Source organism: Nymphaea colorata, chromosome 5 (assembly GCF_008831285.2).
Source record: "Nymphaea colorata isolate Beijing-Zhang1983 chromosome 5, ASM883128v2, whole genome shotgun sequence".
Taxonomy (NCBI): Eukaryota; Viridiplantae; Streptophyta; class Magnoliopsida; order Nymphaeales; family Nymphaeaceae; genus Nymphaea; species Nymphaea colorata.
Window position 1 is genome coordinate 23,093,552 of NC_045142.1, and position 15,929 is coordinate 23,109,480.

The following is a 15,929-nucleotide window of genomic DNA, read 5'->3' on the forward strand; positions in this document are numbered from 1 at the left end:
GAAAAATCCTTTAAATTTTATGAAAATCATGATCAGCTCCCCTTCCATTTTATTAAAAACTAAAATTTTTAAAAAATTATTGATATATCCCTTCCTGAATACCACATGCAAATCTTGAGGGCAAGCCCATATATCCTCTTGCACATGAAATTTTTTGACCTCAATGAATGCCGGTCTTCAGGAAGCTGGACTTGTTAGAGATGGAAGCAAAGATGAAAGGATATCTCTCAACAGATGAACATTATAGCAACATAAAAAGTGTATCTGAAAGATGAAGTGAAGCATCATGCTAATGAATAATTTCATGAGTAGGAATCAGGTCTTCATTTGGGAGTGAGATCGATCATTCATATCTTAGTTCCGGTTGAGTTTGATTGCACCAAGTTGTTTCAATTCCAAGAGATGTTTGGAGCATTTTAAGACATTACAAAAGAATGAACATGTAAGAATATTTCCCTGTACCAAGCGCTTTATCTTTAATTATTTGAATAGAGAGGATTCTCTCTCTCTCTCTCTCTCACCCCACTCTTTCTTTCTGTCTGTCTTATATGTACATGGTTTTGAATAAAGAGCTTTCTCTCTCTTAGAAACCCAAAAGCAGACAAAAACAACCTTTTGTCCTTAGAGCTGCCATTGCAAATAAACAAGTGTTGTATGACAACTTGAACTTGGGTAGCAAGGTAAAGCATTTAGCACTAGAAGGAAAATTAATTAACAAAAAAAAAAGAGAAAAAAAGAGAAATCATTAGTTGCAGCTAACCTAAATTTCGATCTGGGTATCCATGAAACACGTTGAACCAGTGAAACAATTAATAAAATTTGCAAATTTCTAAACAATAAACTTAATTTGCAATCTTATTTCTATTTTCTCTTGAATGACCAATAGGCTTTTTTATTAATTTTTCAGCCATTATCATTCTCCAGCTGCCCTCCTCGATTTTTGGCAAACTAGATCCAAGTACACTTGATGATTACGGAAACTACCCTCCCAATCATAAACCAAGTATATTCTCTCTCTCTTTTTCTCTCTCTCTCTCTTTCTCTCTCTCTCTCTCTCTCTCTCTCTCTATATATATATATATATATATATATATATATATATATATATATATATATATATATATATATATATATATATATATAGAGAGAGAGAGAGAGAGAGAGAGAGAGAGAGAGAGAGAGAGAGAGAGAGAGGGAGGGAGGGTTTGATTTGGACCACACGCTTTCACATTTTACTTTAACTGTGATGCTCTTCATCCAGCTCTTTTTTCTTGCAAGTTGGGATTTGGGTTGGAGACCCAAAGGCTAAATTATTATTCTATAACGAGAACTTGGCTTTTCTCATGGTTCATTGTTGATGTCAAGAATGGCCAACTTCTTCCCTAACAATGGAGCTTTGGTTTATTAAGACCCACTTGACACTGTCTCCTTGGGAAAGATAAGAGAAAAATCCAAGATAAATGTGATAGACCATTAATCGGCACAGTGTTTTTTTATCATATTTCCTTCCATATAGGTCTGGCTAGCTCCGCAGATCTTGTCTTTTCATTGGTGCACTGTTCTCAACACTCTGAAAGACGAAAATGGCTTTGTTCCCAATCTTGGTAGCTTTTTATTGCTAGCAGTTTATGGAATTTTTCAAAGAGTAGTACTTCTCAATTTCCAAGCACCAACCGCTGGGTTCTCACTAACAACGCCACTGGGCATTTGAGTTGTCTCAATTCAGAGTAAAAGACAGAGAATTACTACCACGAGGAGGATTCCAAATTCATGAAAAAGGTTGTAACTTTTTGTCTCTTCGATCTGTGGGCTTTTTACTGTTCAATCGAGGGAATATTTGCATAAACAGTACTGTTCGAGTTATTCAAATAGGTCTTCACTTCACTGTTGTTGCAGATGGAATATTTACTGCATAAAACAGTGTTAACTTATTCATATGGGATTTTGCTGTTCAAGCAGGTGGAATATCTGCATCAACAGTGCTAACTTATCCACATTGTCTCTTTCCTTTTCCATTTTAAAAGCTTTTTTTTTCTGCTTACTTCTATCCAAATCTCATATAAAAATTTGCAGTGCTCTTGTTCTTTAAGGAATTGGATGGTTTTGCTCTGATTATACTGAGATTGGAGATTTTCTTTTATAGGTTGCCCACCGAAAGAAAGCTTCTTTTAAGTGTTTCATGTAAATAAGGCTCTTGCGAACCATTATATATGTAACAATTTAAAGGTGCTGTCTCACAAAGTTTGTGAGAATATTGCAGGTCACTCATGGTGGAAACAGTCGTATATATTATTTAGGAGTGAATTCTTGTGGACCATCAACAATTTAGCAAAATTACTCTGGGGACCTAAACAATTATGAAATGATTTATTTTGTTCAAATATATTTTAGTTCACTTTTCATCTTTTTGCAAGTCAATTTTGCATTTTGTCGAGGTTTGCTGCCAACCACTACCGTTAAGGCAATAAAATTCACTCGGTTTTTGTGAATTTCAGATGCTATCAATGTAGCACCGACTTTTTTTTAAAAAAACTTTTTTTTTAAATTTTTTATTTTACCACATATATATATAGGCCATGCGTTGGCAGATCAACCAATACAACACTCTCATCCCAAGATACAGTGCTTAGCGACATGAGATTTTGTCGGCATCAGCCCAACCAGCTACACTATGCTCCTATGATGTGTACCAAAAAGATCAAGCTAAACTCCAGTAGAAGCTCTTAATTGCGCTTCCTCTCACGACGCGAAAGGAATTTAGCGCCTGCTTCCTAGGTGGGCAATCACTTTGTTTTAAAGCCAAAGCAATGACAAGACTTTCTTGATTGGCAAGAATGTTTTATCACAAAGACGGCATTTGATAAGAGAACATTGTGTTCTTATAACAATTTAATTCAACAAAGTGTTTTTGCTTTGAAAAGCATGGAGTGATGACAGACCTTGTTTATAAATTCATCAATCAAATGTAAGACATTACCATATCGTATTTTCTAAAGCAAGAAATTATATTCTTCTTACCAAACACCCTCAGAGTTTCAAATCAATGATTGGAAAACATCCACGTCTTGGGTTGGCAAAGTCCAAAAAAACTCAATACTTCTTCTCATAATCTGGAGAACATCTAAGCTTATATTTGCATCTTATCGCATCTTTCAACTTAGTTTCACTCATTAGATAGGAGGAAAACTTGTGGGCATCACCAAAAGCACAAGAGATGTCATGAGCTCGAAACTCATGGGTGCATGTCCCTTGCTGCAAGGTCAAAGCTGTTCCTCCTTCCCTTTTTCCGGGCATGGGGAACCTCGCCGCGGGCTTTTTACTCCAATGAGCTTGTGACAAGTGAGGCATCTTTTTTTTTTTTTAATTTTTTTTGAATAGTAATAATAATAAATAATAAAGTAAAACAAGATCCTACCATGCATCATAAAAGACTTGTTGTTTTTATCATGTGATCTTGTCAGCCTTTTGGGGATCCAACTATGGTCCACTAAATTCAAACCAGCAACTCAACTGCCCTACCCCTACATGGGTCCATCTCTAGCTAGCTTTGCCAACTTGTGTCTCATTCATTTCCTGTCCAAGCAAGGCCTCTTTTATGGCCCTGCAACTTGCAGTATATTTAACTGAAAGTACATTTAACCAAATCATTAACATGCATCCTTGTGATGTAAATTGTAAACAATGGTACCATTTTTTCCCCTTTTGTCAGGATCAATGGGGCAATATCACTACAACATCATTAATTATGTTTTTTTTTTTCTCTTTTATAAACATAAGTCTATGCCAAGTTGTTAATAAAACAGGTTTTCTCATTTGTAAAATTTTGCCTTTTACAGAATGGAAATCATGGTTGCATGTGTGGCTGTTTCTTGGTCTTTAAGCATGCCAGTCTGTCCCTTCTATCCTTATCCAGATTCCGGATTCGATTCGTTTTAAATTTGTTTTTAGACTGGCAATGGTTTAAGATCAAAATATGTCTGGTTGCGATCAGTTCGGTTCATGATCCGAGATCCGACGACCAGATAAATTCAATTTCTTTCAAAGCAAGTTAAGATAAGGAAGTTGGTAGTTGTTATAACTACTATAGCTAAAGTAAATGCCATTATGGTGTATGTTTCGGTTAAAATGATAATGGGATCCAATCAGTATCTTCTTCCTTTTCTTTTTCCAATCTATCTAACCAAATGGAATCTTGTGAACTCACATTAGTTTTTCTACCTATTTTTTAGATCTGATCCAATCACATGAATTCTAACCAAATGAATCTTGTGAACTCAGATTGTTTTTTCTACCTATTTCTTGGATCTGATCCAATCCTATGCAAATACAGCTATTGCCACTACATTTAGGTGAATCCCGAAGGGAAAAAAAAAAGGAGAGAGACCCTTAACTGCTACCAATAAGAAGTTTGTCATAGAAACTTAGTATAACATGTGACTTGAAATTTTTTTAATATTATAACCAAGATTATCTTGTTGGACCTAACTCCAGTTAAAGTATTGTTTCAAGCTGATCAAACCTTTGAATCAACACTTTTCTATTGAGATTTTCTTTTGGGGACTATATTCACATTTGTGGTCCTGAAATTATTAAGCAATCTAAACGATTGCATATGAACAATGTTCCCATGATTTTCTGCATCAGAGTAGTGCAGAAGCACATTTGTACTGCATCCAGGATAAGCTTTGACCTTGACGATTAGTTATAAATGACCTTAACTGTTCCACTACCATCAGCTTCTCAGCTATAGGTCAACTGCTCCTACAGTTGTTAATGGGCTTGAGATGACCGGTTTATTGGCCCGAACCCAATCCATTTTAGTCAGGTTCCATAGAGAAAACATAACGTGGGTACTAGTGGATCTGGATCTGGTACAGATCTGTACGAATCTAAAACTGGGTCGGAGATCCAAACAAAGATCCAATCCGATTACAATAAAATATTGGGCCTTAAGCCCTACCAATGTCATTGTGGCTCAAGATTTGGATAATTTTCAAGTGTTCATCAGCATCCAATTGGTGTTTCTAATTCAAAGCTGCTGCACAAACCCATGACCATCAAAACCATGCCAAGAACAGCAATTGCTTTTTTAGACCCATGAGCAGAAATCCAAACTATGGGAGTAACTTGACAAGAACATCACCCTTTCTTGGATTCTTTCTATAAGTATAATAGTCCATATGATCTAGCTGGACCATCCCCTTTTTTTAATGTCTCAACTGACATTCCATTTCTCATGCATTCATTTCAAATTTCTATAAAAGGTTCATGATCAGAACATAGCTCAAGTTTGCAAGCTGTTTCCACTTCACATGATGACATCATGAGGCATGATATTTTAAGTGGAAAAGCATAGCAACCAAGCCGAATGAGCCGAGCTAGATGCGATCGAGCTCAACTTGATCTTTGGTGAGCCAAGCCAGGCCAAGCTTAGGAGGCTATGAAGATGGGCTCACTGAATCAATTTTTAAATCTAAAAACCAAATATATAGTGATAGGCTCATTGAATCAATTTTAAAATTTACAAACCAGATATATAGTGTTGAAGCCCCTTTAGGCTGGTAATTGGTACAAGTGGCACCCATGTTTCAGTGTACTAGCCTATGTGTATTGGGCATCTACACCAGACATCTTTGCGGCCCTGAACCCTGAAGAACCTGTAGAAGGAATAAGCTCATCTCTCAGTCGAGCGGCCTACTACGTACCCGAGTACATGTATCGATGCTTGAATCAATACGTTGAATCTAATGATATTAAAATCTATGATCATATTGAAAGAATAATTGAATGAGGAGATTTGAATTCATGAATTTGAACTTCTTTTTTAAGCCAAACACAAGCCAAGCCATGAGGTCTCACATGTTTCCCTGAGCCGAAGCAAGAAGTGACATAAAAAAAAATACAATATTGGGAAGTTGAGGGCAGGCAGAGGTCCCTTCATCAGGACCACCACCAAGCTCAGACCACTAAGATTCTGCTAAAATTCATTTTCTTGACTGTCATAAAAGAGAAAAAAAAGGGAACTTAATGGTAGTTCGTGCATGCACGTGACAGCTTATTCTTTCCTCTGAGAATAAATTGATAAATAAATCATTTTTTTTCTTCTTTGCCTTTTTTTTTTCTTTTGCAAATGAAACAGCAGCCCATGTTATCCATGAATCTCCAGTTAGTTTATTTTATATATTTTTTTTTAAAATGAAGGATTAAATTAATGAAACTTCTGTTCTTAAATCTGCAGCCTTTCCTTCGCAATGCAGCACATGATTCCCTCACATGCCCTCTGCCAACACAATAACTCATTGCATATGCTCCCAACTTTTTAGACATACAACATGCATGGTGCCCAAAGTACCCACAACCGCTCTCTAACTAAAACACTAAGACAAAAAAAAAAACTGGATAATCCTGGTAATGGGGAGTTTCAAGTTCACATATCTTGAAATGTTGTTTAGGAGTTAGGTGTTTGTGAATGGGACTGGCTTGAATGGATCAAAATGAGAGGTCATCGGTTCGAGCCCTGAACCAGCCAGTCCAGCCACTTTTTCTCTCTTTCCGGCATCCCGGAGTCCGGCGCCGGCATGATCATGGCACCTTTTTTGCTCCCATTTTGAGAAAAGAAGATATGCAGTTTACTCATCATGGTCCCAGGCAGTTAGGGGTGAACACAAGCTAAGTGGAGCCAACTCGATTATTTAAACGAGTCGACTCATGAGCTCGAGCTTGACTTGTTAAGCAAATGACTCGATTCGAACTCGTTCATGAGCCGAACTTTAACGAGTCGCGCTATTCACCCCTACGGGCAGTCTAAGTAGATAGTCACTAACCTTAGATCAAATGAATATTTAAGGAGATCAAATGAAGAGATTTACGACAATGTTATAATATTGATTTCCCACTCGTATCGGAAACCTTAGAAAATGACGCTGATTATCAGCTATATGTGTCGGTTCTTTGGGCTGTACCGGCGATGTTTTTATATTAATATATCGGCCGATTCCCGCCGATTTCAAACAAAAAAATGGATTATGTTGCCGAGTGGATCGGAAGCAAAGGATGAAGAGAAGAAGATGAGGGGAGTTGACACTGACAAAGAGTTGAAAGCGAACACCTCACAGCTTGAGAAAACGTGGAAATTCCTTATCTTTCTCCATAAGAAAAGATTGGTGGCGTGAATTAAGAAGGAAATAAATGCCCTAATAAATGGGGGATGAGAAGAAGTATGGAGGAAGGAAAATAAATTATTCAGACAAAGCAACGCCTTTTATCCTGTGCAAGACTCCCAGCATTAACTCCTTACTCAAATTGGGGAGTTGGGTTTTCAACAAAATCTTAAAAAAGGTTATGGGTGTTTTTGAAAAACAAAAATTGCTGAAATTTGCACATAAATCTGCGCCATCGGGTGTCAAATTTAACGCAGATTTTAATGTCCTTTAAGAAACGCAGATACCGATGCGTTATTGAAGATATCAACTCATGTCCCAAAAAGAAAAGAAAAAAAAAAAACACCCTAGATAAGAATCCAAGAGCAATTTCTAGTTTGAGTTTAAAAAATGACATGTTCTTGCCAAGGTTGTAGTAGATGACAAACTGGATTCATATTATTTTATTTAGACTTACCAATTATTGTCATCAATAGCAATAACTTGTTCTTCTCCCTCAAGATCATCATCATTGTCCTTCCATACTGTCAATATTAGACATGATCACAATCATCCTCATTTTTTAGATCCTCTTACTTACTGTTTTTTTTTTTCATGAGCTGTGAAGATGCTCTCTTCCATATCCATTGTTGACTGCCAATATTGATATTACCATGATCATGCACACTATGACAATCCAGATTGACTTGGAAGGTATTATAATACATTTAACGGGTACTTAACTTAATAATCTAAGCTGCAAAATTCGATACAAAAATTAAAAATCTTAACCACCCATTAGCTGGAAAATAATGTTTATAAAGATGTCTGCGAAGGTTTAGATTCAGTCTTGAATTGGAAAATTCACACTTGGATACGGTATAGACTTTTCTTCATTAGCACTACAATTCAAATTCAAATCCACATATGTAGATATCTATAAATCTGATATGATATGATAAATGGTAGACTCAATTCGAATATGATCCATTTGACATCCTTACACTCACGGCAGGTTGAACTATTCTAGACATTTGTAAAAGATGTTCTTTCAAACATGAGAATAAGTGTCTTGATCAGTATTACTAAAAGTGATGAAGATGGTCTATTCATATCTCGAATCGGGTCCTTTTCAATTGGATATAGATCCCCCAGTCAACTATCAAGGAAAACTGATGGCATTCTCTCGTGTTTTGATAAAAATATATGTGGTTAGCGATTTTTTTTCGAATAATTTGCACTTTTTTGTAATTTCACTAAACAACAAGCACCCTTTTGTAAAATTTCGAAAGGCCAAGCAAGCTCATATTGCAACCTAGTCATTTTTAAAAAGTTGGAAGCATATGAGCTCAGAAGTCCACAAACAGCAGATGCCTGCAGCAGAGAGCACAGAAAAGAGCAGAGAGCCACAGAAGAGAAGCGATGAGGATGAATCTACGTAGTATCTTTTTGGCTCACTTGCTCTCTATCTCACACACACATGTCCACTCATGCACGCACGCACATACAGAGCACTCGACTCCCTAAGAGACATACACAGTTTCCCTCATAAATTCACCACAGTACACATGCATCCACCTCTTCTTCTTCCTCCCTGTGTTGCCTCTTTTTGTGATCAGATTTTTTGGGGAGTCGAGTTTCAGGGCCATGATGATGGCGTGAGTCTGGAATTCTAATCCACTGTGCCCATGTGGGTTACGCCACGGTCTGGTCCAAACTGGCTGGGCTCGCTTTTGAGCCTCAAAGGTGAGAACCCTGACGCTGTGAAAGAGAGAAAACTAAGCCCCAGCTCATTTAGCAGAGTCACGAGCAGGGCAACCAGCTTTTGGTAACGGGAATTTAAAGCACCTGCTGCCACAATCATTTTTTTTCTCCTCCTGCCGTTTTTCTTTGTTTATTTATTTATTTCTCTGAAGTTGGTGGTGAACCGAATGATTCAAAAGAAGCAAAAAAAGTGTGAGGAGTTGTGAAAATAATAATTATGATCGCCTGTGAGATGTCGCCAAAGTCGCTGCATCGACTCGATGGGCCGTCCTTTTGTTGCTTGGGCCCATACTTGGCTCATTTTTCCTCTGTTTATAAGCGCTCGCCGTAGGTGATAAGTACACAAGCTGGAGTTGAAGCTTTTCACTTATGCACATGGACACTAGCCAAAAGGACATTGGGAATGGAATGGCTCATTCTTTTATGGATCTTCTCCATTAAATGTAGTGTATAAGACAGAAAAATTAGCAAAATTAGACTTCCTGTCCTTGTAATATGGTTCTTTTACATAAGCACGGTCCTTGACTCCTTGTTACTGCTGTGAAGAGAAAGAGGCAATGCATCAAGTTCATGAACTTGTAAGTGAATTAGAGACACCCACATGAAGTTGTTCAAGAGTAATTTTATGGGGTTCTTCAATACTGTAATATACAAGACAGTAAAATGGTAAAATTGGAGAGTTGGTCTTTATGATATGGCATTTTTACTGAAGGTGAGGTCCTTGTTCTCTGCTGTAAAAAGGAGAAAAAGAGAAAAGGAGGTGTACCAAGTTCGTGGAAGTAATCATATGCAGATCGATGCCGGATGTTATCCAGAAAAAGCCCAAATGAAGTTCTTGGAAAGTAGTTTTATATGGCTTTAGTGTCAGCAGTTTCCTTGCATGGGTGAATACTTTTAAACCAACTTCACAGTCGCAGTTTTTGTTCCATTTTTTAATTGTTGTAGTGCTCATCATAAGCAAGACAACTTCCAAGCTTAAACTAATTTAAGAATTGAAATTAATTTGACAGTGACAAGATCTTTGAAGTCAAATAATCTAATTCTGCAAAAGGATTTTAACTTCATGGCACCAAAATTTTTTAACTGCCAAGAATAGTTTCCGTAAAAAGAACAAAAACAGATTTTTTTTTTTAAAGTTTATCCAATTGATAGATACCATAAAACTCAAAAGCATGCGGATGACCTCGCTTCTTCCTACAAGAAGACAGGAAGTTGGCCTTATCTCCAAAAGTGAAAGAGTGAAAGGCATAAATGCAGAGCTGTACTCTGTGCTTTTGCCACAGCAACTTACAGAGGAACCTTGCTTTATTAAGCAAAAGTTATGACAGCCACACAGGTGGGGGGCAAACAGAGAAAGGATTTGAAGGCCAGACAGAGAGAAGCAGGCCATGGCCAAGAAAGCCCACAAGCTAAAAGGGAGTGCACCTAGCTAGGCACCTAGTTCCAGCACCAATACCGCCATTAAATGAGTCTCTGCACGATCACTGGAAGGGTCCCCTCAAAGCACAGAAGAAAAGAAGTTGGAGCAATTAAAGCAACCCCCAACACTAAATTCTCTCACCAAAAAGCAGCAAGTGATCTCTGAAAGGAGTGAAACATCTGCATCAGTCATCCCTTTCACCCCGTTCCTCTCAAAGGTTCAACGGTGATCCCGATAGCTAACAGCAGAACCTCAAAAAATAGGATACGATTCCCCCTTCTTAAATGCATTCACCAACATCCAGTCTTCCCCCTCTTCATCACCATTAAAACTCATCCAAGCAAACGACTGCAGAAAAGTGTGCGGAGAGTCAGAGACAGATCAATTCACTGAAGGAATTTTCTCTGCATTTGGTTACCAACTAATAGAGACTCGCAGGAAAAGTTCTCTCCATTGGATTGCCAACTCACTGTAAGAAAAAGGATGAGAGATTCTCAGGAAAAAGTTCTCGAAGCGTTTGATTACCAGCTAAGCAAACAGAAGATAAAGAAGCATTGCCACAGTGAAGGAGGGAGGGGGAGAGAGAGAGATAGAGAGACAGAGAGAGCAATTGATCAGGAACCTTTTTCTCTACATTGTATTACCAACTAAACAAACAGAAGAAAACTAAGAAACAACGAGGTAAAAAGAAACAAGAAAGGCAAAACTTTTCCATCCGATGGCTACACCAATTTTATACAAAAAAGGAAGGCCAGAAGAGAAACCGGCAAGCAAGCAAAACTTTGAACAATCAACAGCTCAAAGCTTCATGAAGATGGTGCGCCGGATGCGCGAAACCCGGCGAGAGCAAGCTGCCCACGCCGGCGATTTCGCGGCAAAACCCTCCCGGAAAAATTGCCACTGTTGGCACTGCAGCCTTCTCCACCAGTTCTTCCTTCACATTGGCCCTCGACGAACAATTCATCATTTCCTGATTGCTACCATTCGACCCTCTATCTGAAGTTCTGACCGTCGCGTCTCCAGAGGCGGCGGCTGCAGCCTTCTGTTGCTGCCTCTCGGCAGCTTCCTCCTCCATGATGGTTGCCATGACGTGGGCGTAGGCCTTCTGAAGCAGCCTATAGAGCAGCATGGCAGACATCCTCGCCTGGTCCCTCACACCATCGGCGTCGCGCTCATCGGCGAACTCGCAGCGCTCGATGAACCCGGTAGCCCGGTCCGGTCGGTGACGGAGACAGAGTAGCCTGTGGGTGCACTCGAGCTCCGACCGGGGGCAGCCGCGCCTTAGCCCTAGCAGGGCATAGTAGTCGACGGGCGGCAAGGAGCCAGCGACCACGATCAGGTTCATCTCGGCGATTTTTCCGGCGATGGACTTCGAGTTCGAGAAAACGTCTCCTGAAGCAAAGTGGGCTCGGCCGCCTAATCGCCACGGACGGCCGGGAAGCCGCCGGTCACGGAGGATGGAGTCGTAAAGGAGCTTGAGGTGCTCGAGGTCCTGCAGGCACTCTGTGAAGCAGCCGACGCTCTGGAGGAGCGACGCTCGGGTGGAGAGCGCGCCCACGCACGTAGGATCGAGCGCAAGCGTCCGATTGCAATCAGCGATCGATTCCGAAATCCGGCCAGCGGCCTGATAGGCGGCTGCCCGATGCATGTAGCACTCGGCTAGGAACGCCTGCGGGACAGCCCGGCGTGACCCGTCGATAATCTTCGAGAAATGCCGGACGGCCTCCGCCGGTAGCCCGGCATCGAGCGCTGCCAGCGCCGCCGCACGGCGGCGGAGCAGGAACTTCACGTTCGCGAGCAGTTGCCCGACGCTTTCAAGCTCCTCGGCGTCACCGGACCCGGCGGAGAAGACGTCATCGGAGAAGAGGCCGCTATCCCGACGGGAGGCCGCGGAAGCAAGGCGCTTTCCGGCCTGAAGGAGGAGCAGGGCGTCCTCCAGAAGCCCGAGATGGGAAAGCGCCTGGCCGAGGATGATGTACCGCCAATGCTGGCGACGGCCGGCGTTGCGCCTACCGGGCGACATTCCTGGTAAAAGACGGTTCTTGATGTCGGAGACGGAGAAGCATCGAGTGAGGGCCTCGGCTGCGGAATTCTCCGGCGGAGCAGGTAGGAGGTTGAGGCTCTCCCGCGAGAGAGAATCAGAGGAAAGTGAAGAGCACGAAGACGAAGCCGAGTCGTCGCGGGCTCCGGCGGAAGGAATGTCGTCTCGAAAGAGCTCGGCGACGTCTCGGTAACGGCGGAGACTGAGGAGCGCAGTAGCCTTGAGGTGAAGCGGCGCGTCCCAGCGGGGACAGACAGCAATGGCGTCGTCCAGTAGGGCCAGCGCCGCCTGTCTCTGCGCCTGATCTGGGCTCCTCAACATCAACCTCGCCTCCTTCATGTTCTTCTCCGCCACCTGAAACACCCAAACACAAACAGGAACAAACTTCAATCTTCGAGACGACCACAGAACACAGCAAATATCAACATTTCAGACGACCAACTAAACTATCAATCACATCGCAGACTTCTCAAAATACATAACTTAATCGAGTTTTGCTCGATCCAAAGGCCTTAAAAATCTAACGAATTTCGCTTTCGTTTCAAAGTTCTGCGCTTCCATAACTTAACGACGTTCTGCCTTGTCTCCATTTTGGAGCTCGACATTGTTGGGGAGGCGGCTGAACAAACAAGCACGGCCGCATTTCTGATCCCCACAGTAATTTTCGGCTAGTTTCATCCTCCATCAAAAGAGCACCATCACCAACAAGAATCAAATGCAGAGAAAGGGCTACAAACTAAAACCGATTTTGATCTTCCATAAAAGCTTCAATGAAAATAAAACAAGAGAGAACATAAAGTGTGGCGAAGAAAAATGACCTTCCGATTGGTCATCCACCACCAGCGCCGGTCAGAGACCTTCGGGGAAGAAGAATATGAAGAATCGAAGGAAGGCATTGCTAAGGACTCGATTCCCTTCAACCAAAGAACACGAATCTCATCCTCCCCAACAACTGCTCCCCTCTTACCCCCTCAAATCTCCACTCCCGGAACCCAACAGCTCATCATGCTCAACAGAGACTAGAATCTACACTACAATACATCTATGCTTTCATCTCCCAACCACAACAACAGACCGCCGATCTGTTCCACTAGCCGCAACCCCTCAAAACAACCACGGAGAAGGAGATTATTGCACAAGCAAGAGAAGAAGAAAAAGAAGTCCTTCGTCCTCTTCGCTTTTAGAGAGAGAAAGAGAGGGAGGGAGACTCTCCTTCCTCTATATTGATAATAGCGAGCCAAAGAGAGAGAGAAGGTATTTGTAGGGCAAGGCTGACCGAGGAAACCGGTAGAAAGGACGGCCGGCGACCGGAGACAGGCGGTTGAGTGTGTTCCGCTGTCCCCCACCCGAGATCAAAGGGGGAGAGTAAAAGAGTTGGGAAGAAGAGAGAGAGAGAGAGGGTCACGGGTTGGAGTTTGGCAGCTGCCCCAGCTTTTGATCCAATTCTTTTTCCTTCTCTCTTCTCTTCTTTCACAGAGAAAGTTTTTAAATAATTCAAAACAAACGAAGCTAATAACTGTAGTCTTCTGCAGATCATCAGGTCCTTTACTGTAGCAGTTTTTTCTTTTTTTTTTTACAAAAAATTACATATATAAAAAAAAACTAGTAACTGTAGTTTGTTTTTCAATTATGTATTTTTTTATAAAAAATTACTTATAAAAAAAAATTAGTAACTGTAGTTTGTTTTTGAATTATATAAAAGAACTGCACCCGAGTTGAGAGACTTTGATGCTCGCTCGCTAATCTTGGTTTAAGAGCAAACTCCAATACTTTGTTTGGTTTGGTTATCCCTTAGTTGTTGATTGATACTCTATTTCCTTTGGGTTTTGATTAGGTCTTTGTAGAAAAACTTTAATGAAAACTTGAAGTTTATGAGGAAGTGAATATGTTTATTATTTGTGAATATTCAGTAAGAAACTTGTATTGGATTAAATGCTTTTAGTTATACTTCTTCATTTTGGAAGATGTGAAAGATTCCTTTGGAATTCAGCATTGAAAATTTAGGGTTTTTTTGGTGCAATTAATTCAATTTAATGCACATTCTTTAGTAAACAAAAGAAAAACACTGCGCTGGTATTTGGACGACACCTCTTTTGAAGGCGAAATTCAAAGCCAGGTTTTTAGAGTGTTTAATGCCGTCAAAACTGCTCTTGAGGAAAACCTAATTTTGACAAAACCGGTTTTTTATAAATGGAGTAAAAAAACTTGCTCTGCCTTAAATTATTCAAAACTAAGTTTTGGGTATGTCGCCCAAATTAAAAAAAAAAAAGAACAAGGTCTTAAAATTCATTTTAAAAAAGTTGTTTTTATAAACCCATTTTCCACAAAAAATGGGTTCGATGAGGATGTCATCCAAACACCCATGTTTTTTAATGAGTTTTGAAAACCTTGTTAAAACTTTTTATTTTTGAATAATTTGGTGGAAGTCAGACTTTTTACTTGTTTTAAGAAACTCAAGTGTTCAAAGCTAGGTTTTTTTTTTTATCAAATCCAGTTTTAATGTCATCCAAACATAAAAAAAAAAGAAAAATTTTAGCGCGTCAACTAAAATAGTCTATATGTTTTTGTCCTAACAAATATATAGTACTTATGATGAAAGACATTTAATCTCTAAATTTAAAATTTAGAATGACATTTAGGGAGTGTTTAATGGTTTGAAATTTTGATTCAATAATTAAAATCCCCAGAATCATAATTCCTCCATAAGTTGGAATGAAATCAAAATTCGAGGTTTTAGTTTCCTAATTCTAGAAACAAAATACTCTGCGTGTTTAATAATTCATATTTCTTTAAAAAATCTAAAATTCTATGATTCTTGGTATACCAAAAGCCCCTTTATAATTAAACTGGTGCACATTCAGTAGAAAAAAAGGAAAAAAAAAATTATGTTGATTTTTTTCAGGTTACTAAGTTAAAACACCAGGTGATCTATTTTGGTTCAATTTACACCCATTGTTTTCATCGGGTCGGATTTGTAGAGGACCCGACCCATGCAAAGGGTTCTTGATTTCCTGATATGGTTTCCGGGTCGGGTTTATAAAAAACTGATTTTTTTTGTACGTGAGGCCGGGATCCAAAGTCAAAGTCCAAAACATGGAGCCGGACTCATCCCGTGTCGGCTGGTCCGTATCCGACGACAGGAAGTCCAAGAGGAGTCAAAGTCAAAGGCCAAAACGGGGAGCGAAGATAGGCAGGCATCCCGGTTCTTCCGGGTCGAAAAGCTGTCGCTCGTTCTGCTCCAGCATCTCTGTGGATCGGTTCCGGTACACTGACCCCGCACAATTAAATTTAACAACACATATCGGCGTTATTTTGGCGATTACTTCGTTATGTCAAAGCCGCCTAACCCATGCCATTATTTGAAATATCACCTTTATTTAAAAAGGTATGAATATAGGGTTGTCAATATATCTAACTTTTAAAGCAGATACCGGCTGTTTTAAATAAATTTGACGTGAAAAAAATTTAATATTTAATTAAAACATCGAATCAGATTCAGATTTAAGAAATGACATTGACTGGGTTTCAGTTTTAAATAAATATTTTATATTTCATGCTTTATTGG

The 15,929-nt window shown here is 40.0% G+C and overlaps 1 protein-coding gene across 1 annotated transcript; it reads right to left on the reverse strand.

Moving 5' to 3' along the window:
• Window positions 1–10,933: 10,933 nt before the first annotated feature.
• Window positions 10,934–13,598, reverse strand: LOC116253968 (uncharacterized). The gene is made up of 2 exons (XM_031628976.2): window positions 13,183–13,598; window positions 10,934–12,718 (listed from the first exon to the last, which is right to left on the reverse strand). The coding sequence occupies exons 1-2, from the start codon at window positions 13,258–13,260 to the stop codon at window positions 11,114–11,116; spliced, it is 1,683 nt and encodes a 560-aa protein (XP_031484836.1). The 5' UTR covers window positions 13,261–13,598; the 3' UTR covers window positions 10,934–11,113.
• Between the last annotated feature and the right edge of the window lie 2,331 nt (window positions 13,599–15,929).

Bases quoted from the DNA above. Each gene is read 5' to 3' on its own strand.
- LOC116253968 (XM_031628976.2), bottom strand. From the start codon at position 13,260: ATGCCTTCCTTCGATTCTTCATATTCTTCTTCCCCGAAGGTCTCTGAC. The intron at 12,719-13,182 runs GTCATTTTTCTT...TGGGTGTTTCAG, and splicing joins GGTGGATGACCAATCGGAAG to GTGGCGGAGAAGAACATGAA.